The 26,205-nt window shown below is 53.3% G+C and overlaps 1 protein-coding gene across 1 annotated transcript in view; it reads right to left on the bottom strand.

The window, feature by feature from the left end:
- The window catches only part of PHF2 (PHD finger protein 2), an 87,992-nt gene that overhangs the window by 18,390 nt on the left and 43,397 nt on the right, over window positions 1-26,205 (bottom strand). The window contains 10 exon segments of the mRNA XM_023745750.1: window positions 822-911; window positions 2,713-2,804; window positions 4,246-4,352; window positions 4,781-4,868; window positions 5,811-5,973; window positions 6,823-7,009; window positions 9,907-10,048; window positions 12,549-12,709; window positions 18,761-18,875; window positions 23,946-24,031. Coding sequence (XP_023601518.1) covers window positions 822-911; window positions 2,713-2,804; window positions 4,246-4,352; window positions 4,781-4,868; window positions 5,811-5,973; window positions 6,823-7,009; window positions 9,907-10,048; window positions 12,549-12,709; window positions 18,761-18,875; window positions 23,946-24,031 — 1,231 coding nt within the window.

Genomic DNA, 26,205 nt, shown 5'->3' with positions numbered 1-26,205 from the left:
ATAGCACATCCATCTACACCATCATCTGTGTGATACACTCACATCTCTATACCATCCACATGACACAGCACATCCATCTACACCATCATCTGTGTGATACACTCACATCTCTCTATACCATCCACATGACACAGCACATCCATCTACACCACTGTGTGACATGGCTATATCCATCTACACCATCATCCGTGTGATACACTCACATCCATCTCTACCATCCACATGACACAGCACATCCATCTACACCATCATGTGACATGCTTGCCTCTGTCTATACCAGGGGTGGGCAAACTTTTTGACTCGAGGGCCACAATGGGTTCTTAAACTGGACCGGAGGGCCGGAACAAAAGCATGAATGGAGTGTTTGTTTGAACTAATATAAATTCAAAGTAAACATCATTACATAAAAGGGTACGGTCTTTTTTTTTTTTTAGTTTTATTCATTTCAAACAGGCCGGATCCAGCCCGCGGGCCATAGTTTGCCCACGGCTGGTCTATACCATCTGTGTGACACGTCTGCACTATGCATGTGCCATGGCCACATTCATCTATACCATCAGCTACCTGATTCCTCTCCCTCCGTGGTGGGTACCCCTGGCAGGGCTGGAATCGTCCTCCCTCACGCCCACCGGGAGCTGCAGAGGAGCCCCCTTTCCACCTCTCACTCCCTAAACTCCCACCAGGAGATGCAGCTGGGGCCTAGGAGTCTGAGCCCACATCTTGCAGGTGACCACATGGCCATTCCTGACAGGCAGCCCTAAATAGGGCCAGAGAAGAGAGGCCTCCCATGACCAGGGCCAGCAGGCCTGAGTCAGCCCTACCTCACTGAGCCGGATCTCTTTGGCAAGGTCTTTGATGAGCTGCGAGGGTTTGAAGTGCTCTGGGAGTTCATCTTCATGCTCTGCCAAAGCCTGCAGGACAGCCATGCACCAGGTCAACGGGTCAGCCACTGAGTCTGGACGTGGATGCCCACCCTCTGTGCCACGCCCACCTTCCCTGCACCTCCCACCCACGGGGCCCAAGCATGCTCAGCCTCTGATTCCTGACTAACCCTCTCTGTCCCACCAGGCCCTGCCCTGCCCTGCCCTGCCCTGCCTACTGGGCCAGGACCCACCACTACCCCGGCAGGCATGGGGTAGGGGCTGCCTGCATGGGGCGCTGGAGAAATCAGCCCACTCCAGCCAGACACTGCCCTGACAAGAAAGCTGCCATGACCCCACTCTATAGATGGAGAACCTGAGTCCCCGAGAGGACGAGGCACCCGAAGCCACCACCAGCTATGGAGTGAATGTGGGCTGTCTCCTTCCTGACACAGGCCGCTCTCCTGGCCACCTGCTGCGGTGAGGCAGGAGGGATGCCGTGCACGGCTCACTCTAAGCCTTAAGGCTGGAGAAGATGTGGCCACAGGACAGCGTTGGGAGGGCACTGGCCACCCACCCACCAGGCCCACCCGTGAGAGAACCAAGAAGCACACAGGTGTTCCCCTCCGGGTCCCACCCCGTCCTGAGGGCCTGCTCAGACAGTGCTGGCTCCCCTCTGGGGGACGGGACACTGCCACAGACAGTGCCCAGGCTGATGGGGCCCTGCCCTCGCTCTGTCCCCACAACCCAGGCAACATTCCAAGGGAAGTCTGAAGCTGCTTCTCTGGGGCCCCCATTGTCGGAAAACAGCTGCTGCATAGGAGCTAGTGAAGGTGTTAACATTCAATGTAGGGGCCACTGGACAGTGGGGGGGCACAGGGCAGTGGGGGGCACAGGACAGTGGGGGCCACAGGACAGTGCTACTGTGGGGGATGTGGGGGTACAGGACAGTGGGGGGGCATAGGACAGTGGGGGGCACAGGACAGTGGGGGCCACAGGACAGTGGGGGGCCACAGGACAGTGGGGGGCACAGGACAGTGGGGGGGCACAGGACAGTGGGGGCCACAGGACAGTGGGGGGCACAGGACAGTGGGGGCCACAGGACAGAGGGGGGGCATAGGACAGTGGGGGGCACAGGACAGTGGGGGGTACAGGACAGTGGGGGCATAGGACAGTGGGGGGGGTACAGGACAGTGGGGGGCACAGGACAGTGGGGGCCACAGGACAGTGCTACTGCGGGGGATGTGGGGCACAGGACAGTGGTGGGCACAGGACAGTGGGGGCCATAGGACAGTGCTACTGCGGGGGATGTGGGGGTACAGGACAGTGTGGGGGGGCACAGGACAGTGCTACTGCGGGGGACATGGGGCACAGGACAGTGGGGGGCAGAGAACAGTGGGGGCCACAGGACAGTGGGGGCACAGGACAGTGATCCTGCAGGTGGCCTTGGGCAGTCCCAGGAGGAAGAGCAAAGCTGGACAGAGCTGAGCCTGGGCCGGGAAGGGCTGAGAGGGAGTCCGTCTCTCCTGCCGACAGTGTCACACTCGGCCAGCCAGTCAGTGGCTGCTCAGAGTCCTCCCACTCCCTGGCCTCTCTCCCTGGGTTCACTCAGTGCTGTCTCTACCACCAGCCTTGCCCCCTCAATCTCCAGGCCCCCCCGCCCCACCTTAGACCAGGCCCCAGGAGGAAGCGCGCTCCCCTGTTTCCACACCCCACACCCAGCTGTCTGACTTGGGCTGCTGGCACCTCCTACTCTTCAGACACTAGTTCCCCGGAAAGGCAGATGAGCCCTGGGATGGCTTCCCGCCTGCCATCCTCCCCCACCCCGGGCCACGCCTGGCACAGGGCCTACCTGCTTTTTTGTCCATGATCTGAAAGCACCATTGAGAATTTTAGCTCCTTGAACTAAATGAGGGGGCAGCTGCTTCCCGGATTTGTGAGAACCTGGGGAGAGATGGAGAGGCGAGCTCAGGTGGGCGCGGCCGGTCCTCACCTGCCGCCCACAGGCAACTTCACACCCAGGGTGGGGTGGGGAGTGGGAGACCTTCCAGAGGCCTCCGCCCACTGCCACCTGCCCAACTGCCAACGGTTCCTCTTGGAACCTGGGGGACAGGCATCCAGGACGCCCTCAGGGCAGAACTGGCCTCCCCCGGTCCCCACTCAGGCCTCACACAGGTGGCCGGGCTCTCCCTCGGCCTGGTCCCCGGTCCACCTCAGCCAGGGGTCAGCGTTGTGCGCACCAAGCATCCCTAGGTACTTTCTGATCCCCACCCTCACATCGCCCCCTGCACGGCTGAGACACCAGGGAGGGGGGTCAGTTCCCATTGGGGCCCATCACCAAGATGCCCTTGGGGGCCGGGGCCAGGCCCGTGGAAAAGGGACAGAGCAGCTGCCGGAGAGCTGACACCACCGTGATTGTTTCCCTGGCAGGAGGCAGCTCCCTCCGTCCTCTTGGCCCCGGAGAGCTATGCTATGAGCCTTCACAGAGGACCTGAGGCAGAGCGGCCAGCACGGCTCGGCTGGCCAGAGTCCTCCTGGGCTGTCAGTCAGTGCCCGCTGTGACTCCACCCACACTCCCCACCCCGCCTCCCACCACGCCCCCAGGGCAGGGTGCTCCCTCTGCCACGATATAGCTCAGAGCTCTGAATTTGGGGCTCAATGGACAAATTTCAATGAAACCTGGCCGGCTCAGATTAAGAAACATTCTCAGCTTTCTCTCCTGAGAAACTACAGCCCGAACCAGAGTCCCAGTAGGTGGGCTCCACTCTGCTCAGCAGAGCAGCTTCCAGAGGCTCCGCTGAGAAAGGACCACATGGGAGCATAGGTTCTCTGTGCCCCACGAGGCTGCGGAAAGTCTGCGGACCCAGGGGTCGGCGCAGCCCCGGCACCCACGGCCTGGCCTGCCAGGGCCTGGGACTGAGGGCACCATGTCCTCGGAGTCAGGGACCCGCTGGAGCCCGCCCCTCCCCGTGGGCCCCCACAGGACCCGGACAGGCACACACAGCGGGGATGCCTCAGGAGTCCCTCAACCCCCCAGGCCTCTGGATGTCCCGACTGAGCCCCGTCAGTATCCACATGAGGCCACGGCCACCAAGCAGAAGGCACGCCAGGCTGGGACCACGTGGCAGCACTCTTTCTGAAACACCAGATGGCCCTACAGGCCAGAGTCCAGTCCAGCCCCACAGGCCCAGCCAGGGGGCCCGAGCCGGGGCTGAGGAGCGTGGGCAGCCTCCTGCAGGCAGTGCTCCGTCTGCCCCAGGGTCTGGCTGCCCGGCTGCGTGCGGGCAGCCCTGTTCCCCTCCTGGTGTCCCTGACCGCCCCCCCCCCCCCCCCCACACACACACACAAATGGCCCGAAGCTGGAGGCCAAGGTGCCGGGACGTACCTTTGAAAGCCTCCAGCAGGTGCTTTCCCATGTACCAGCAGGCAGTTTCAAAGTTGGGAAACTGAGTCAGGCTGCCCAGTTTCAACCTTCTTTCCACTTCGTATGCTCTGGAAGCCACAGCAAAGAACTATTCAGTGCTCTGAGCCATGAGCAGGCGACACTAAACAATGGTGGGCCCGTGCCACACCCATGGCCAGACAAGGCCACACCGAGGCCATGCCTGGCCAGGCCTCCCTGCTGGCCCTGGGTGGTGAGGTGAACCAGGGGGTCACTTTGGGGCGAGTGCCCAGAGCCCAGTGCCTGTTGGCCGTGGCTTCTAGACCTCTGGGTCAGTGCCTATGGAGAAGGCAGCTCGGCCTTTCCATTCACTTCGAACCCGCCATGGGCCATGGAGGCTGTCCAGACACGAGGCACCTCAAGGGCCCATCTTTTCCTTCCTCCCACGATCATGGAGGCCCAGCCACTCAGGGGAGGTGGCATCACACTGATGGTGGGGACCCTGCCTGGTGGAGCCCCGAGGCAGGTATGGCCCTACCTCATCTGCATCTCCACACTCAGGCTGTGGAGGAAATGTCCCGCGAAGGCCAGGCAGTCCACGGGCGTGAGTGTGGCATAAATCCAGCCTGGGGGAGACAGATGCGGCTAGCCCTTCACGGCGTTCTCACGCCAGGCTCTCGGTGGCTGCCTGGCCTGTCTGGCCAGCATGGGCTCAGTGCCCCTGCCCACCTGATACCCATGGAAGGACCTCTGGCCTGGCCTCGTGTACTGAGTGGGTGGGCCCTCCAGGAAGGAGACTGTGTCCGAGCTGGCCCAGTCTGCTCAATCCAGCCCTGAACAGTACAGATGGGGAAACTCAGGCCTGGGAGCGGAGGGGACGTGCTCAGACCACCCAGGGTCAGGCTACCCATCATTCCCGATCCCTACACGCAGGGACAGAAGGAGAGAACGCAGGGCTGCCACCTCTCCTTGGAGAGCTGGGGCTCTCCCTACATCATCCTCAGAGATGCAGCCTGGGCCAGACTGGGAAACAACTGATTGTGGGGAACCAGGTGTGTGTGTGTGGCGGGGCGGGGGGGGTACCTAGATCAAGAAAGGCACAGGGGCAGATAAGTCAATGGAAACATGAGGTCTCATCAGAAAATCTGAGCATCAGCCGGCTATTTGGTGACACTAAGGACTTGCTAACCATTCATTTGTAAGGTGCAACGACAGGACTGTAATCATGTCCTTTTAAAAGGAAGCCTTTCAGAGATGGGGAAATATTTACGAGTGAAGCACTATGACACCTGTAAAGGGCACTTATTTGCTCACGTCCTGCTTCCTCCTACAATGTTTGAAATGTCAAGATCAGCAAACACCTCAAACGGCATGGCCCAGCTCTTGGGGGCCCTGGCCCGGCTTCTGTGAGCATAGCCAGGCTGGGGGCTGCTAGGGCTCTTGGCCTGAGGTGACCCCAGAGGTGACTGCACAACGGGCCTGCCCCAGGACAAGGCAGCAGACACCCACACGTGCCCTCCCGGGCAGACCCCAGTGGTGGGTATGAGGTACAGGGACAGAGCACTCACCAGAGGGGATGAAGAGCGTCTGGCCCTGCTTGAGGGTGCACTTGTAGCATTTGTCTACCTGGTCGGCAAAGAACATCTCACTGTGGTTTGAGGCCGACTGCCAGCGCTCATACAGGGAGATGTTGGCCGAAGCCGGCTTGATGAGATAGAAGATCTTCTCCCCCTGCCAACGAGAGGCCATTGACAGCTCGCCATGTGCTGTGAGCTCCGTGATGACAGAGCCTGCCGCAACCCCGGATGCTGGGGCCTGGGCAGGGCCCTCCATGTCCTGGTGCTGGGTCCTGCCTCAGGCTACCCAGGCCACCGTTCGGCAAACGCTGGAGCCACAAGTGTTTTAAGTTCAGAAGTCGGTGTGTTCGGAAGGTTCTAGGCATAGGAGTCCCCAACATTGTTGGGCACCCTCGCCACCCCACATACCATAACTCTGCAGCAAGAGGGGCACCATGTGTGCCAAGGGGGCACAGAGCTGTGACCCCCTTGGTTTCATGAATTACAGGAAAGCTGTACTTAGAGAGGCTGTGTCTCAGCTGGAGATGGAAGGAGGCCCCTGGGGCTGCCAGGCCTGGCTAGCCCCACCAGGAGACAGAGCCCCTCCCTCTCGGGGCAGACAGACTGAGGGACACACAGGAAGGAACCTGCTCAGTCTGCAGGGACGCTCAGATGCATCTAAAGCCCCACTCCTTTAGGGGGGGCTTTAGAGCAAGCACCCTTGTCCCCTCTTTCAGGAATTCTCTCCAGCACTGCTCTCTCTTCCCTGGATAAGAGTGGCCACTGAACACTCAGTCACCACTCCCCTGGGTGGGCCTCTGATTGCCTCACGAGTCCCAGTTTTTAGAAAAAGGCAACGCAGGCCTGTTGCTTTGGTCTTGAGGTGCCCCTGTCCCCCACACCTCCAGTGGCAGAAACATCTTGTCCCTGGTCCTGCCCAGGGATTCGTGCTCGTGAAGACTGCAGACAGTCGTGCAGACCCACAGTGACCTGGTCACGGGCGGGGCAAGCCCCCAGGGCTCACCTTGAGCACGTGGTACCAAGCAGAGGCGCCCCCGGAGTCGATGTGGAAGTCCGTGTAGCTGTCCTTCACACAGATCAGGCAGTACTTAGTCACCTTGGGCTTGGCCAGCAACGCGTCATCAGGCCAGTAGTTTTCTACCCAGGACAGTTTCTTCACAATATCAGGCGGCTCCACGAAGCTGGACATTCTGGGGGCAGGGACAGGAAAAGGGGTCAGCAAGGTGGGAAGTGTCACCACGTCTGTTATGCCCTGGACAGGGAGGGAAAGGTGCCCTGAGACTCATGTCCCACACACATTTCTCACTTCTGGCTACACGGCCTCGTTCCCATCTCACAGATGCGCAGACTGAGGCTCACAGAAGGCAGAACAAGCCCAGCCACCAGGTGCGGCTGCGGCCAGTGTCTAACACTAGTTTCCCGGCCCACAGATGGGTGTGGAGAAGGCCTGAGGACCACCCACCCCGAAGACAGGCTCGTCCTGGAGACCCAGAAAGGGAGGTTTCCTGGGTTGGTCCACACCGTGCTGACACGATGGGCTGAGAGCAAGTATCCTTCATGCACGGCCCAGGCGCCTCCTGGCCTCGCCTGGATAAAAGCCACCGATCTCCAGTGCTGACAACAGGAGCCCGAACCCTCTGCCACATCAGCCACTACCAGACCAGCCAGCTTACGTCCAGGGAATGTGCAGAACGGGGAAGGCAGCCTTTGGTATCAAGGAAACGTCCCTGCTTTGGGTAACATGCACAATGATGCATTAAGAACGCCCAGCGCAGTGGCACCTGTGCAGTGACCTCAGCTGCCATGAGGGCCGTCTCCTGGCTCCTGCTGCCTCGGGCAGGATGGGATCCGCACATCTCTGCATGGAAGGCCATGCCGCCGTACAAACTATCACAGGTCAGAGGTCAGGCCACCCTGAGCTCAGTGGCCTCAGCCACCGGCCCTCCTCTTTACATTAAATCTCTGGCTTCTTCCAAACTAGAATCCCTCCCCATGCCCCATGAGAGCCCTCTTCGCCCACCTCTGCCCGTGCCCACCTCCCGGTCCGTCCACAGTCCAGGCGCAGCACTGCCACAAGAGAGGGGCCCTGCCCCACCAGCCTGGGGCGCTCATAACCCTCCATACACCCCATACAATAGTGGGGCCACTGCCACCTCCCCACATGGCCCCAAATGTCCTTCTTTTCTTGCTGTTGGCTCCTCAGGTACAAAACCTGCCGCCAATGCCAGTGGCTCTTCAAAGCCCTTCAGAAACCCATGGATGGAGAGAAGGGAAGGTGACACAAGGATGCCTTGAATGCAGCCCCAGACACCCCATGGGTTTGGCCCCCACTTTTCAGCCCCAGAAGCCATCTTTGAGGACAGACTGCACTGATGAAACAGAGGCCGTACCTCCTCCCTTTTGAATGGCGGGGAACCTAGTCCCAGTGCATTCAATAGGTCTGGCGCCATGACCATAAACAACCTGGTTTGAAGTGTACATGTCCCCCACCCTCACCCACTGTCCTTGGACAGGACCAGAGGACACCAGAAGCACCATATATTTTTCTGCCAGCAAAGCAGTGGCCATGAGAGGCCCAAGGAGAAACCCCAGGCCTAGCTCCATCACCCAAATCATCCCAGTGCCACTCTGGGAAGATCTCTCGGCCAGAGAGGCCAATCAAGTTGATGGCAACATGAGTGCGAGCTTTGATACCAAAGCAACCCACTCCTCAGAACTCAGTCTTGGAGAACATCCTTCCTGTACACACACAGATAAGAGACCGTTTTTTCCAGATACCGTAACCCATCTTATTTCCCTTTTTGCCTTTGCTGTCAGGAAGCTCAAATTAAGCCCACTGCCCAATTACATTATTTCACTATGGCTCCTGGTAGTTCTGTATTTTACTTCTCAATGTGATTCTTGATAACACTTATTTTTTCCTACCAGACTTTTTGCACCTGGGCTATTTTTATTATTTTGTGGGCTTTCTATCATTAGCAAGGTGGACATAATTCAAAAATAAAACTGTTCTTAAATTAAACCATCATCGACTCACACCTTGTGGGGAGAGAGTGTACTGGGTCTTTCCCAAGGGCCAGCGGGAGAGCAGTGGGCACCTGACAAAGGGGCAAGAGGTGCACAGCGTGGGTGGGCACAGCTAAGCAGGTGGTCCTGAGAGAACAGGGTCATAAAGACACAGGGCTGAGCCAGAATCCGACCCACCTCTGAAAACAGGACCCCGGAACCAGGTGGGCCCAGACAGCCAGACACCTTGTGTAGGGACCTCAGCCCTGAGAACACAGCAGGCAGGACAGGGCCTCAACACGGGGCGGGGGGGAGGCAGGCAGGAGCAGAGCAGCTGCTCAGGCATGATCCCATTGTGCTAAAGGTGCTAATTAAAGTGTGTGCAGCCCTAACCGGTTTGGCTCAGTGGATAGAGGCACATCCTTGGTTGCAGGCACATCCCTGGGCAGGGGGGGGGGGGGGGGGGGCGGGGGGGGGCGGGGGGCAGGAGGCAGCTGATCGATGATTCTCTCTCATCAATGTTTCTAACTCGCTATTCCTCTCCCTTCCTCTCTGCAAAAAAAAAAAATCAAAATAAAATTTATTTTTTAAAAAAGTGTGTGCAGGCATGTGAGCAAGTGTGTAATAAGCATGTGTGCATGTGTCAGTGTGGCATAGGGGCGGATGGGATAATACACACCTGGGTGTGGGTGTGAGCGACTGCATAAGTGAGTGTGTGTGTGTGTGTCTCAGTGTGTGTGAGCGTGCATGCGTGTGTGTCTCAGTGTGCGTGTGCGTGCGTGTGTGTGTGTGTGTGTGTGTGTGCGTGTGTGCATGTATGTGCGCCAGGGGTGTGTTGTGCATGGGCACATGCGTTCTGGAGGGAAGCACTGTTACCAATGGCTCTCTCTGGGGAGCGGGGTGGGAAGATCAGAGGAGGAGCTGGCATCTCATTCGTTATTTCCTATTTGAATTGTTCACAATGAATACCTTTCATACTTTAGAAGAGAAACACCAAATAATGCTATGTGTGGAATTCTACACACCCTGAGATGGGCCACGGGTGTCCCGCCCCAGCCCCACCCCCACCCACCCCGCTCACCTGGTGTCTGAGAACTCGAGGCTGGTGAGGCTGAGGACCCGCCTGCGGCTGGTGCTGTAGTAATAGTCCACAAACTCCTTCAGTTTCATCTTGCAGTCCTTCTGCTTGGTGACATCTGTCACGTCCACGCTCCGCTCTGGGCCTGGGGAGGCAGTGGAGGAGGGTGGGTGCCCCAGGGGTAAATGGCCTGGCCACCCGTGAGGTCGGGGCAGGACAGAGGGGGAGGCCACTGAGGGGAGGGCTGCATGCGGAGGTTCTGATCTCTACTGCCCAACCCTTCTGCCCTGCCCACTGCCCCAGGCTGTTAGGAGGACCCCATGGTGCTGTAGGGTGACAGAGTCACCACCCTCAGCTAAGGTGGCCAGATCAGCAATTAAAAATATAGGACTCCAGGTAAATTTGAACTTGAGATAAGTAATAAAGACACTTTTAGTATATATCCCAAATAAAGCATGGCACGCGCTTATATTTTAAACATTAAAAAATATCAAAAAACCCCTCTGTGTTTCTAGGGTACCAACTAATTATTCTGAAAATTAATAAATAGAAGGAAAACATTTATCCCATGTTTCCTATGGTTGATGAGGAAAAGTGCAGGCAAAAATCATTGATGATGAAAAGAAAGTTCGGCACAACCGAGTCACCATTGAGGGAAATCCTTTGTACAAGACTCACAATGAATAGAGGGAGAAAGGACAGGATTAGCCAATCCCGACTGTCCTCCACAGCTGCTCAGACCTCGAGCCGAGAGGCTGGCGGAAGTGTCTGTGGACAGATGTGGCTGGACGGCCTGGCTCACTGCCTAGAAGTGGGTGGCCGGGCACCGCAGGCCTCGGCTGAAGGAAGCACCCCCGCTGGGAAGGCGCTGCCCACAACCTGAACGCAGACCTGAGCCAGCTTCTCACCACGTGGTGCAGGGGCCCCTGGGGACAGAGGGACAGGCTGCATGACGCCACAGGGAGGCCATCGGCCAAATCCCCACGCAGGGTTTTCCTCAATTCCCACGTGGGACATTTTCCAGGACCAACACCCCCATCCTTCCAACAAGGAGAATGGGAGGGGAGGGGCTGTTCTAAAAGTAAATGGACTTGAAGGGACATAAAACCCAGTGCAGTGTGTGGTCTTGTTTGGATTCTCACTCAAACAGCCAGACATAAAGGGCTGCTCTTGAGGCAACAGGAGAGAACTGCAGTGGGCCTGCAGTGATAAGGAGGAGTTGTCATTTGTGTTCTAGAGTGCAAGAATAGAATGGGATGACTTTTTTAAAAATACGGTCTGTTAGAACTGTGCACTGGAGCTGTCATGGGTAACATAACTGATGTACCAGAGTTTTGCTTCAAAATACTTGGGGGGAGGGGGGAAGTAGAAGAGACAGAAAAACAGTTGAAAGTCGGTGGTTTTTGTGGTCAGTACTGGGCACATGGGGGCTCACTGTTGACTCCTCTCATTTTTTTGTGGGTAAAAAGTTCCATAATAAAACAAGAAGGGAAAGAAAGACACTTACAGTAAAAGCCTAAGACCATCTCCCATGCAGCATAGCGGTGGTGCAGGGGGCAGGGCCTAGACACACACAAACCTGGGGCCTGGAGGACAGAGCTGTGTAGCTCATACATGGGAAGAGCCTAGAAAACACGTGTGCTTGGGAGGCATCCACCACATGTTGGCTGTTCTTCCAGGTGCTCTTACAGGCCCAGACCTGGTCATCGCCAGGTTGGAAGAGTGAGTCCCTCCCTCCCTGCCACAAGCTGGCCGGCCCTGGGGACCCCAGCTCCAGAGAGGGGTGTGGTCTCTGGTTTGAATACAGGCAACCTCATTTAGTCTCCATGCCAACCCCCACTGCAGGCTTTGCAGATGCAGAGGGTCAAGCTCTGGGCAATGGAGCAACTCCTCTGCAGTCCCAGTGCTTACGCCCTCACCTGTCCAGCATGTGGCCAGCGCCGGCCTGGGTATTTGCCATTTCAGGGAATCTTTGCTTTCCCCCCACTGGCCACGCAGGCATCCCTGTGAACATGCCAAGCCCTGGCAACCACAAGAGCCTCAGAGCCAGGGCTGTGTTGCAGTCAATGCCAGGTGTGTGCTGGCCTCTCCATGCCAGCTGCCTCACGGATGGTGCCTCCGCACACACGGGCACTTCCCTGGACCCAGAGGTGTCCTGCCTGAGGGAGTCTATGTGCTGGGAACTGCCGGGGGACATGAAACTGAATTGCAGACGGCATCAGCTGGATCCCAGAGGGACCCAGGAGAGAGGTGGCCCTGGGTCATGGGAAGGTTCGTCCTGGGGCAAATGAGTGAGGCAGCCACCAGAAGCTGAGAACAAAGCACAGCCGCAGGAGAAGGTCCCGTCCCGACCGAGCCCTCCTGGCATGACTGCCCTTAGAACCCAGCAGCAGTAGAACTGGCCGCTGGTAGAATCAAGGAGTCTCCAGGACAGACCCCACTTTACAGCTGGAGTAACTGAGCAGGGAAGGGGCCAGGGTCACATGCCACTTAGGTGGGACATGTGGTCTCATTCTAAAAGCTCCCAGAACAGAGAACAGAGACCCTGAGTCACACTCACTCAGATGGCACAGGGACACAACCAGGGCTCCAGGCCAGCAGGCCCGGGTGCCCATAGCCACATAAATGGGGGGGGGGGCACTTACCCACGTAGTTCTCGACATCGCTGACATAGAAGGTGGGGGCCGGGACTGCCAGGCCCAGCCCGTCTTTCTTGGGGACGAGAATGGGCTCCGTGAAGCCGTGCTCCTCCATGTAGCCCAGTGTGAGTTGGCTGCCTGGCACGCGGGCCACAACATCTTCCGCACTGTGGGGAAGCGCAGGTCAGAGGTCACATCAGACCAGGTCCCAGCCCCTCTGCACCCTGACAGGCCTGGACAGGGCCTTAGGGCTGGAGACATAAGGCCCGCGCTCCTGCCACCCGTCTCCCATAGCCCCAAGTAGGGAACGCCCCACAGCACCATGCCCAGGGTCACCGGGCAGCCACAGAGGGTCCTACATACTCCTCACAGATGGAAACCTCAAGGTCTGGGAGGCCTGGCCAGGGGTGAGATGAGTGGTGAGCGGGAGGTGGGGACACATCGCACCCATCCCTCCTACCAAGGCCGAGATCCTCCCCTACCTCCCTTGTTCTCCTAGCTCCCTGCCCCAAGCCCCTTCATGGGTGAGCAGACCTTGCACAGGGTGAGTCTGGGGCTGAGGATACAGCAGATGGAGACCAAGTCCTCCTCAATGATAAACTGACATACAGACCCCACACGTTCCCTATCAAAATCCCAGTTGACATCTTTGCAGAAATTGACAAGATAAACTTGGAATGTTGGATGGAAATGCAAGGTACCCAGATGACCAAAATAGTCTTAAAAATGAACAACAAAATTGGAAGACACTTCTCAACTTCAAAATTCACTACAAAGCTACAGTATTCAAGACTGTGTGGTACAGCCATAGAAAGAATCCAGAAATAAACCCAAATATCTATGGTCAACTGCTTTTCATTAAGGTGTCAAGACAATTCAATAGAGAAAAAATAGTAATTTCAATAAACTGTGCATGGGAAAACTGGATATCCACATGCAAAAGAATGAAGTTGGACTCCTACCCCATAACATATACAAAAGTTAACTCAAAATGAGTCAAAGACTCATATATAAAAGCTAAAACCATAAAACTTTTAGAAGAAAACATAGGCATAAATCTTCATGACCTTGAATTTAGCACTGATTTCTTAGATGAGACACCAAAAGCACAAACAACAAAAGAAAATATAGATAAATTAGACTTCATCAAAATTATAAATTTTTGTGCTTCCAAGGAGCACTATCAAGAAAGTGGAAAGACAACCCATAGAATGAGAGAAAGTATTTGATAAGTGATGAGTATCTAGAATATGTAAAGGACTCTTACAACTCAACAATAAAGACAATACAATTAATGGGAAGGGGTTAAAATAAGATGGGACCAGACTTTTGGTTTCAAATCTCACATGTAAAGAGCCTGAAGTTGTCACTCCTGTTCTCACAAGAAAAAAGTTGAACAAAGTGAAAACCAAATACTTTTCTTAGATTCATCAGATAATTGAGGTTACAGGGAAAACAGTCACCCCAAAATCTGGAGAGACAGGCAAATACAGAAAATCATAGCCAAGATAACCTTATCTGAAGCAGAAGCTGAGGCAGTAACTGGCAGGGGAAAGTACTTAAATGGTAATTTTTGACAAAGTGTGGAACTTGAGGGTGGACTAGCTTAATAGTTAAAAACTCGTGGGGGCCCATCTCAGAGAAGACCACACTTTCATGGATTTTACCTCCAGAAATTCTACCAGGTTCTCATAATAAAGATCTGCCCCTGTTTCAGGCAGAGGGAGGGGAAAAGTAACTATGTTTAAATACATTCTGAGTATTCTCCATCATAAAGTTTACCTCCAGGAGAACTTACTTTACCAGATCCTTATCTGACAGGGAGGGCAAGTGGCCAACTGTCGCCTCACAGCCTCCCTGACTCCAGTAAGTAGAGAAAAAGAAAAGGCCAAGACATACTTCTGAAGGTGACAGCCCAGAGCCTCAGGCCCACTAAAACATTGAACTTTAATCATTAAATTACAGAACACATCCCCTCTCCCAATCCTTACCACCACATAACAGTATAATAACAATTAAGTATAATTGAGAGAGCTGCAAGATACAGGCTATTTAAGAAGGAGTTCTTAAGGAAACCCAAAGAAAACAAAATAGGAAATAAAGGCACAAGGAAACTAGAAGAAAGTGATGCCTCTGACACCCACAACTACAGCAAACACTAACACTGACCCAGCTCCCAGTCAGGTTTATATAAAACCTCACGCGAAATGCCTAATTACCTCAGTTCCTATCACTCAGCTTTCAACAAAATATTACAGGACATAATAAAAGGCAAGAAAACCCATAGTCTGAAGAGATAAATCAAGAATCAGAACAAGACTCAGATTAAAGCACCGTATTTGGAATTATCAGATAGGAAATTTAAAATAATTATGATTAATACATTAGGAGCACCAACAGAAAAAGTGGAGAACATGCAAGAACAGATGGTAATGTAAACAGAGAGATGGAAACTCTAAAAATCAAAAGGAAATGCTAAGAAGTAAAGAAAACAACCAGCAGAAGTGAGGGAAGCATGCATCAGTAGACTGGACACAGCTGCGGAGAGAATCCGTAAGCTTGAAGTACGCCAACAAAAATTGCTCAACCTGAAAGGCAAAGAGATAAAAAATGGGGATACAGAATATCCAAGAAATGTTGAATAATTACAAATAGAGTAATATATGCATGATGGGAATACCTAGAAAGAAAAGAAAGAACTGAAGTAATAATGGCTGAGGATTTTCCAAAATTAATAACAGACACATAACCACAGATCCAGAAAGCTCAGACAGCATCACCAGCAGCATAAACTAACTCTCTCTCTCTCTCTCTCTCTCTCTCTCTCTCTCTCTCTCACAGAATAAATAAATAATAAAAATAAATAAAACTTCACTTAGGCATGGTATATTCAAACTGCAGAAATCAAAGATAAAGAAAAAAACTATTCAAAGCCTCTGGAATTGGTCCTAAGAGCAAACAGCAAAAGAAGAAACATCTATGCAAGAAAAATCTATGAAAGCTTGGTACGAGAATGGTAAGATTATGTGATATTTGGCCCAAAACATGCCTTCCCTACACTTTCCCAGCTCAGTGAGGAGCAGGCTCCACTCCAGAAGGCTGCAGCCAAGGGCCCAGGAATGCTGAATGGAAACTCTCACGGTCCCAGGCTCTCTCGAGGAGCAGGATGTCCACCTCTCTTATCCCTCCCGCTGTCTGTTGCTGAGGCTAAGTCTGGGCAAAGGCTGCCAAAAGGTGGGGGCTCCCTTCTTCCACCTGGCCCACATTCGTGGAACTGAGTCTCTGCCCGGAGTGGGGCACCCTGAGAATAGTGGGGTCCTGATCACCCTTGCCTGGCCATTTCTACTCGGCATTCTACTGGAGGTCCTGGCCAAAGAAAATAGGCAAGAAAAAAAATAAAAGTAACCCAGACTGAAAAAGGAAGAAGTAAAACTATCTATTCAAAGATGATATGATCTTGTGTATAAAACAAAAACAACAACAACAAAAAACAAAAAACCACAACACAAGGATCTACTAAAAAAAATAGAATGAATAAACTAGTTCATCAAGGTTGCAGGATATAAGATCAATATATAAAAATCAATTGTATTTCAGTATAGTAGCAATGAACAATCTGAAAATAAAATTAAGAAAACACACTTAGAGTATTAAAAAGAACAAATTATTTAGGAATAAATTTAACAAAGGAAGTGCAAAATTACACTCTGAAAACTATAAAATACTGTTGAAAGTAATTAAAAAGATCTCAATAGATGGAAACATATCTCATATTCATGGGGTCAGAAGACCTACCATTATTAAGATGGCAATACTCTGATTCTACTGGTCTATGGATTCAACACAATCCACATCAGAGACTCAGATGACCTCTTTCTAGAAACTGACAAGCTGATCCTAAAATTCATATGGAACTGCAAGAGACCCAAAATGACCACAACAATCCTGAAAAAGAAAAACAAAATTGGAGGACTCACACTTCTCAATTTCAAAACTTACTGCAAAGCTACAGAGCTACAGCAATCAAGACAGTGGAAAACTGGACTAAGGATAAACAGAGATCGGTGGGATAGAATGAAGTCTCCAGTAATAAGTGCATACATCCATGGCTGAGAGACTTCCGATAAGTGTGCCAAGACCACTGAATAGTGAAAGAATTGTCTTTTTCCATAAATAGTGCAGGGACAAATAGGTAGCTGCAAGCAAACAAGAAAAATGAAGTTAGATCCTTACCTCACACTATATGCAAAAATTAACTGAAAATCAAAGACCAAACTGTAAGACCTAAAACTATAAAACTCTTAAAAGAAAACATGGGGATAAATCCTCATGACCTTGGATCTGGCAAGGATTTTTAGATATGACAATAAAAGCACAAACAACAAAGAAAAAGGTAGAAAAATTAGACTTCACCAAAATGACAAACGTTTGTGCTTCAAAGGACACCATCAAGAAAAATGAAAAGTCAACCCACAAAATAGAATAAAGTATTCGGAAGTCACATGTGTGATAAGGGACTTGTATATAAACTATATAAGAACTCTTAGAGCTCAATCATAAAGATAAAAATAATTCAAATGGGCAAAGGATCTGGACTAACATTTCTCCAAGGAAGACATACAAATGACCAAAAAGCACATGAAAAGATGCTCAACATCAGTAGTGATTAGGGAAATGAAAATCAAAACCACAGCAAGAGAAAATCTTACCTACAAGTATGATTAGAATAAAAAGTCAGATAATAAAAAGTGCATCGTCCTGTATACCAGAAGGTGGGGGGTTCGATTCCCAGTCAGGGCACATGCCCAGATTGCAGGTTCGGTCCCCAGTGGTTGGGGTGCATATGGGAGGCAACTGATCAAAGTTTCTCTCTCACATCAATGTTGCTCTCTCTCTTTCCTTTGCTTTGCTTCTCTTCTCTCTCTCTGAAATCAATAAAGAACATGTTCCCGGGTGAAGATTAAAAAACATTTCATGAAAAGTGCTGGTGAGGACATGGAGAAACTGGAGCCCTCATACGCTGCTGACAGGAATGGAAGTGGTGCAACCATTATGGAAAACAGACTGGAAGTTCCTCAAATAATTAAATATAGAGTTACTCCTAAAATATGAAAACATATGTCCACACAAAAACTTGTACAAGAATGATTATAACAACAACAACAAAGAATGGTTATAACAGAATTATTCACAGTACCCCCAAATCAGAAATAACCAAATGTCTGTCAACTGCTGAGTGAATAAACAAAATGTGGCCTGTCCATTCACGGGAATATTGTTCTGCCATGAAAAAGGAATGAAGTGCTATGACGTGGGTGAACCTTGAGGCTATTACGCTGAGTGAGAGAAGCCAGACACGGACGGCCACATATTGTATGATTCCACTCAGATGAAATGTCACAACAGGCAAACCCACAGCGGCAGAAGGCGGATTCGTGGTTGCTTAGGGCGGGGTGGGGGGAGCGGGGATGGGAGTGATCAAGTTACAGGTTTCTTCTGGGTGATGAAATGTTCTAGAACTGATTGACGGTGGTGCACACATCTGTGAATGTACCCAAGACAACTGAATTGTACCCTTTAAATGGGTGATCTATATGGTATATGAATTATATCTCAATAAATGGGCAAACAATCAGAAAAGAAAAAAAGAAGCCAGAGGAAGAAAACTGCCTTGTCCATAGAGAACCAAGGATAAGAATTGCACTGGATTCTCATTAGAAACCACACATGAAAAAGAGAATGGGGTGACAGAGAAGTGGAATTGTCCACCAACACTGTCGCCCAGGGTGGAGGCTGAGAAATGGCTCCGAGCAGGTTCTGTCACCAAGCCCCTTTCCCACAGAAGCTGTTCCCACAGCCCTGCCCCTGCCTGCTGCCCTCACACAGGACGGGGGTGGAGGACAGGGAGGCTAGAAGAGCACCTACGGACCCGGGACCAGGACCTGCCACATCTGAGAATGATCTTAGCTGGACACTGGCCCCTCCTCTCCCCTCAGAATGCCCCATGGGAGGACACGCCTAGTGGGGACCTGGGTCTCTTCCCTCCCACACTGTGCCCGGAGGTTCTGAGAGAGAGAGAGAGGTCAGCCTCTGCCGGGGGCCTGGAGTTTCAGGGAACAATCCTCTGCCCGAGGGGTAGGTCCTCTGCTACGGGGCCCCTGTAGGGGGTGTGCATTGGGCCTGGAAGTGAGCAGGGGGCAGGGGATCTGACGGCCCACCTGGGAAAGGTCCGACTCCGTAGCTCCTTGATGAAGAGCTGGCTGCCGTTCTGCACGGGTTTCACGTCAGGCGTCTGCCCCAGGCTGTGTTTGTGCCAGGTCCGCTTCTTCTTCACTGCAGGGGACACGGTGGGTCAGCACCCCGCACAGGCCTCTGCCTGCATCCCCCTCGCCACGCCTCCAGAGACCAGCCACGAGGGCAGCCAGGGAATCTCGAATGCAGCCAGACTCAACCCTCCTCAGGCCAAGTCCTCAGGGTCCCTGGGTCCGGCCCACCAGCCTCCCACACCCCCATTACCCTGTGTCATCACATGGTCAGGAGCCCTCACCATCCCCAGCCTCTGGTTCTACACCCACCCCCACTCCACTTCATACCTCCCAACCCTGTAGCTCAGTTGATGGCACCCAGAAGCTGGGATCTCCCAGGACCCTCCCTACTCAGCACCCAGTCATGAGAGGCATCTCCTGAGAAGGCCCCACCAAGGTCAGCCTTCAGGACAGCCCTCCCCTCCCCGAACTTGTCTTCAAATAGCACAGACCCTGTCACCACCCTGCTGGGACCTTCCTGTCTCTGCAGCCCACAGCTCACACACAAGAGCAGGCCGGCCACCACCTGCTGTGCTGTCCGCCCTCTCTAGCCCCGGGCTGTGCCCACCTCACACACTTCTGCACAGCCACCCCTGCCCACGTCACCCTACCCACTCCCTCAGGCAGCTCTGTCCTCATGCATGCTCCCAGGGCACTGATGCACACACCTTGGACTTTTTACACATGAGCGTGTGCACACACCCTTGCTGGACTGTGATACACTTGCACCATACATGTGCACTCACACATGCATACATGCACATGCATGCACACACACCGTACTGGACTGTGAGCGCCTAGGGAGGGAAGTGACTTCCTTGTGGCCCTCGCCCCTGGTTCAGGGCAGTCACAGGTAACTCGGTGTGTGAGGAGGACCTGCTCCTTAGAACTGCTGGGGGGTCTGAGAGAGGTTGACCCTCAGGAGAAATGAGACTGGGTACGAGGAACTGATGGGAGGGTCCTCAGGGTGCCTGTCCTTCCCAGATGAGGATGGGAGGGAGCTGCAGGGATGAGCCCTGGGACTCCTGTGTCCGAGTTTGTGGGCATAAAGGCAGCCGAGGACAGCCCAGTGACAATGACTGCCTCTGAGAAGGGCTTACCTGAAGCAGAAAGGGGAAGGCGCTGGGAGGCTGAGCTGGCCTCCGTTCCAAATCACCAACCCTTCCCCATCTCCATCAAGTCAAGTTGGAGACTATCTCCAACATCGGGTGATATTATGGCATGCCTGCCCCCTGGCCAAAATGTGAGTGGATGTTATGGAAACCTGGCAGGATCTAAGCTGTGACTTCCAGAGGCAGCACCAGGCGTAGACGGGAGGTCCAAAGGGCTCAGAGTCACCCGCCCAAATCTTTCTTGCCCCGCCATCTTATTGCTGTGTGACCTTGGGCAAGTTACTGGGCATCTCTGTGTCTTATCTTGAATAGAGAGATAATAGTCCCGGCCTTCTGGGCTCCTTGTGACATGTAATAAGGGAGTGATACTCGGCACCATGCGTAATCTGGGGAGCTCTGCAGGGCACACCCTTAGGCCCCTTTCTCTCAGCTGCTTGGTCTACAGGCAAACTCAGCACCTGTTCCAGACCCACAGGCTCTTCCCCATGCACCCCAGTGTGCCCCTCTGTCCAGAGCCTCTGGGACGGGGGATGAACTTCAGACAGGAAGGGCTCAGCACACTCCTGCCCCTCGATGCCCACCAGAGCTGGGCAATGCCTGGGCCCCGGAAAACTCCCCACTGCCCTTTGGCTACCCCATCTCAGATCTGTTCTCCCCAGAAGTTTGCAAACACACGCCGAGCAGCTCGGCTCTGCACAGGGGTCACCAAATTGACAGATAGCCTGGGTCATACCAGCTTCCTAAAGAGCCCAGGGGCCTGGGACAGGGCGCCATGGCAAAAGAAGGCCTGGGACACCGCCCCAGTCACAGCCCAGGTAACTCTGACTCTGAAAACAGACTGAGCATTATTGTCCTTTCTGCTGAGCCTGCAGCTGCATCAGGAAGTGACCTGGGACATCCAGTGTGCGCAGGCTTTAGTTTACAAGGCGCTCCCCCTCCAACGGCCCGAGGAACGGAAGGAGCAGAGTGGAACTCAGCGTGCCCAGCCTCCTGGACCTGGGCTGTCCACATGAACCGGAGGGGGTGGGGGATGCCTGCAGTGGGAGGTGAGCCTAGATCTAAGGGGTCCCCACCCATGAGGGGTCCAGTACATTCAGGGATCTGAGGTGGAATGAGAAGGGAAGCCCAGGGCATATACTGGCAGCCATGACAGTGCAGAGAGCAGAGGCAGGCTGACAAGAGACAGCGATCCTAGTGCTGTGTAGGGCCGGTGGGAGGGGGCAGGAGGGGAAGGAAGGTGCTGAGGAGGAGACCCCATATGAGCCCCTCCAGGAGTGTTCCCCATGTTCCCAGCCACTGTCCTCCCAGCAGGGCCTGAGGATGCTGCGTTAGCACCTGCACCTGCCCCTCCCTCTGTGAGGCAGTGTGGCCCCAGGGCAGCCCCACCTCAGAGAAGAGCTCGAGGCTGGAGCCATGCCAAGATCTCCCCTAGGGTATGCAGAGCACAAGGATGCACGCTGCCTGGCACTGAGTGCCTCATCCCGGGAGGCCACATGGGAAACCTGAGTCTTGGGGGTGGGGAGGGAGCATGGGGCAAAGTGACAGAGGTGCAGTAGACAGAGGAGGAAGAAGCAGCACCTCCATGTGTCCCCAGAAGCTGGGTCTGAAAAGCAGGTGCTGAGCGGCCAGTCCCTCACTCAGGACCAGCAGCTCACCACCTCACGGAGAGACTGCCCACTGAGGCTGTGGCTGGAGCAGGTGGGCTGGGACAACAGCCAGGGGCAGAGCTGCGAGACACGCCCGAGTTCTGCCAGGCTCCCCGAGACTGAGAGTCCTCTGACCTGTGGCACCCCAGCACCCCTCTCTGGCAATGCACACCCTGGAGACAGCTGCTGAGTGGGGCACCTGGAGTGTGGGGGCCACACCCCACCTCTTGGGCATGACAGGATCCTCAGAGAGGATCAAAGTGAGAAGACAGTGAGTGAAGTAACTTCTTAAGCATCACAGAGCTAAAGAGAGACAAAACGGGGTCAGAGCCACTTTGAGGATATGCCACCTGCTTTGCATGAGCCTTCGTGTCAACTGTCAGTGGGGACTCCTTGCTGGGTTCCCATGGGGACCAATGGGCCCTGCACCACATCTACCTGTGGGCTCTCCCTCCTCACCTTGTCACGCCTGCTGCAAAGCCCGCTCAGGGAAGGGAAGGAGGCAGGCCTGGGCCTAAGAGGGCCTGCAGCGCAGCCCACAGGTTTGGGGGCTCCCCTGGAAACACAGTGACATAAAGGAGCATCTTGTCCCCAAGGGGCCTCGCTGTGGAAGGGTGTGACTGAGTTGATGTGGCAAACACCAATCTGTGCGTCACTGAAAGGCTCCAGACTGAGCATGGACTCAGTTCAAATGAAGAGTGATCGCCAATCTGGAGTGCATGCTAGTGGAAGGTGCTAGAACCTTTGTCCCTGATAGCATATGGCCACCAATAACAACAGACAGGGACAGCATATATGCATATTTGCATAAACATGCAAATACTCATGCACACACATTCACTCATACACATGCACACGCATACATATACCCTCCATACACATATGCACACATGCACAAGCAGGGAGGGGCTGCTGGGTCCCACCAGGCTGCTGTCCCAGCATGCCCTGGGGGTGGCTGGCTGTAAGTGCCAGGAAAGGGTGCCTGCCCTTGACTTCCAGTGGCAATAACAGGCAGCGGGGGACCACCCGGCCTCTGCCCAGACCCAGGAGCACAGGAACAGGGGCTGGTGAGGCAGGCACATAGACCTCCGGCAGCAGGCAAGCTGACCCTCAGGGAAGGGTGCTTCTGGGGACACGCAGGGGCGTTGGAGAAATTGCACTGTTGTGCACACCAACACCCACCTCCAACCCTGCTATAGCCCAATCCCAGCACCCCCAATTCATGCAACAGCTCACGAGCCACACAGATGTGGCCCCACCCTCCCTGAGCCCCCTAAGACTGTGCCTCCCCAGGACATTGGGCTCTGCTGGGGGGTCAGCAGGGGTTTCTGATCCAGCCCTTCTTTGTCCCTGGCTCCGTTCCCATGATCACATGGTACACCCCTCCTGCCCCATGTCCCCACCCTATTCATCTTTCCTAGGCCCTGAGCCTTCCCAATGGCTCAAGAGGTGCCAGAAATGCCACCAGCTGGCCCATGGAATGGTAGTCACCTCCTGTATCTGCTGAAAAGGATGAGGTAATGAGAGCAGACACCAGTGCTGCCAAGTCCTCAGGGTGCGAGGGGAGGTTAGAAACTGCAAACTTTCCTGCTTCGGGACAGCAGGGCTGTGATCTGCCACCAGCCAAGGCCGGTGTCCAGCCTGTACCTTCTGTGAGCAGCCCTGCCCAGGCTGGAAACCAGAGGCCACATTTACACCCTGTGCCATCTGCCTCGTTTCCAGGCCGGCCCTCCAGTGGTCCCTGTAGACCATAGCATCTCATTCCCCAGAGAGGTTAGCCTCGGGACTTGCCTTTCAGCCAGGACATGGGCACCCTGGAGTCACTCGGACGAGCCTGCACCCTGGGGAGTCCCCAAAGGAACTGCCACACCCCGAAGGGACCAAAGGAAGGCAGGGATCAAACCGTTGGAATAGGCAAACAGCAGGCTGGGAAAGGAAATCACCTAAGATTCCCTGCAGAGGTGGAGAAGGGAAGTAGAGCCCCATGATGCAACTTTCAAGACCCCATCAAGGTGGAGGTCAGCTGGGCAGGGCTGGGCTGCACAACCCCTTGGACAGACCTGCAACATGTCCCTGTCTCAGACGAACTTGGCCCCTGCAGGTGCTGGAGTCTGTACCCCCTGCTGAGGCCTTTGAGAGCAGATGGAGTCTCTGCACAGCGGCTGTGAGTGCAGGAGCCGATCAGGAGGGGCTGCCATGGGCTTGGCAAGGCTGTACGGGTTGGAAAAGGAGGCCAGAGGTGTCCCCAAGCACCAGGGTGTGGCCACCCAGAGTTTTACCCCAGCAAGCCAGGTCAGGAGTCCATCAGATCCAAGGTGAGGCGCATGGCGCTGTACTTACAAGTAGACTTCCCATGGGTTTTCTCGCAGTTTGGGCAGTGGTATATGTCGATGTCTGGGGCCTCCTCCTCTTCTACGCCAACACAGCTGAAATGCAGGAAACAGATGTCACTGGCGGTCAACAATTCCATGAGCGCTTTCCCTGCAAAGCATCCAGGCAACTCTTGCTCACCTCTTGGGAGGGTCCAGGGCAGTGTGTGCACTGATGGGGCAGAGTGTTGTGGGGACAAGTCAGGGGTCAAGGAGGAGGGAAGGAGGGGCAAAGAAGGCCTCACCAATGCATGACCAGGATAGGGGAGGGACCAGGTGGGCCAGCAGGCCTCCCTCCATGAAAGCTGTCACTGCCCTGTCACCACAGAGCTCAGGGAGGCACTTCACTGGGGCAGCTCAGAGCCATCGGCAAGGTCCCTCTGGACACCATGGGAGACCGCCATAAGTCTCCCAGGGGCAGCACTGGGACAGCAGGCTAGCAAAAGAATGAAGCTGAACTCCTATCTTACTCCATATAAAGACGTTAACTGAGAATGGATGAATCACCTAAATATAAAAGCTAAAACTGTAATGCTCTCAGAAGAAAACACAGAGGTAAATCTCCATAGCCTGGGATTCCTAGATATGATGCCAAAAGCACAAGCAACAACAACAAAAATAAACTGGATGCCATCAAAACTAAAAACGTGTGTGCATTAAAGGACACTATCAAGAAAGTGAAAAGACAACATACAGAATGGGAGAGAATCTTTTCAAATCATACATTTGATAAGGGTCTACATTCAGAATATATAAAGAATTTATAACTCAACACAAAACAACTAAAAAGAAGCAAAGGACTTGAACAAACATTTCCCCCAAAATGAAATACAAATGGCCAACAAGGTCACGAATACTGCTCAACATCCTTCGTCATCTGCATGCCTCTGACATGCAAATCAACCATGACAGACCACCTCATGCCCACTAGGACAGTTACAATTTTAAAAAGAGAAAAAATGGGAAACTAACAATGTGGCAAGGATATGGAGAAGTTATAACCCTCTTACAAATGTAAAATGGTGTGGTTTCTATGGAAACAGTATGGTGGTTCCTCAAAAAAGTTAAAGATAGGATTACCACATGACCCAGCAATTCCACTTCTAGGCATATACCCAAAAGAACTGAGACCGGTATCAAATCCTTTTACACAAGTGTTCACAGTAGCATTAGTCACAACAACCGAAAGATGGGAGCAACCCAAGTCCATTGACTGGTAAATGGGTAAACAAATTGTGGTGTATCTACACCATGGAGTATTATTCAACCTTAGAAAGGAGTAGAGGGCTGATACGTGCTACAACATGAAGAACCTCAAAAAAATTATGTTGAGTGAAAAAAGCCAGACATAAAAGGCCACATATTATAGAATCCCAAGTATATTAGACTGAAGACTGGCTGGTGGTACTGGGGGAAGGGGGTACAGGGGAAAAGGAAGTGGCTGTTTAGTGGGATGAAGTGTTTTGGAACCAGCTAGAGAAGATGGTTGCACAACACTCTGAAATGTGCTGAAATGTTCACTTTAAATGGCTGATTGTATGCTGTGTGAATTTTGTGTCAATAAAAAAGAAAAAGAACCTGGCCTTGTGAGAGGGACACGGTCCTATCACCACCACAAACCCGTCATTGCTAATGCCGGCTGACTGCTCACTCTGCAGCGGGGGTGATTACTGCAACACCGGGAGAGGGGGGCGGGGGGGCTACTACTAGCCCTATTGTACAATGGGGAAACCGAGGCACAAGAGGTTAGACGTCTGCCTAGACCAGCCGTGGGCAAACTACGGCCCGCGGGCCGGATCCGGCCCGTTTGAAATGAATAAAACTAAAAAAAAAAAAAAGACCGTACCCTTTTATGTAATGATGTTTACTTTGAATTTATATTAGTTCACACAAACACTCCATCCATGCTTTTGTTCCGGCCCTCCGGTCCAGTTTATAAACCCTTTGTGGCCCTCGAGTCAAAAAGTTTGTCGGCCCCTGTTCTAGACCCAAAGGTCTCCTCACTATTCAGTGGGGCAGTACCCTTGCCCCTTGCAAGGGACCAGCATTCCAGAAGAAAAGACTCGAGGCAGGGGTTATAAAGAGACATTCCCGGAAGGCATCGAAAAATCGTGCAAACACTGATATTCGCTACCTATATTTGGAAATAAGGGTGCTATAGCTTCCAAGAACGACACCTCACTAAACGCGCTACCCTCTCAAGAACTGAGTGTAAGACACGCCTAGAGTGA

This window comes from Myotis lucifugus, unplaced genomic scaffold (genome assembly GCF_000147115.1).
Source record: "Myotis lucifugus unplaced genomic scaffold, Myoluc2.0 scaffold_577, whole genome shotgun sequence".
NCBI lineage: Eukaryota > Metazoa > Chordata > Mammalia > Chiroptera > Vespertilionidae > Myotis > Myotis lucifugus.
This window is presented reverse-complemented; position numbering and strand designations above follow the sequence as displayed.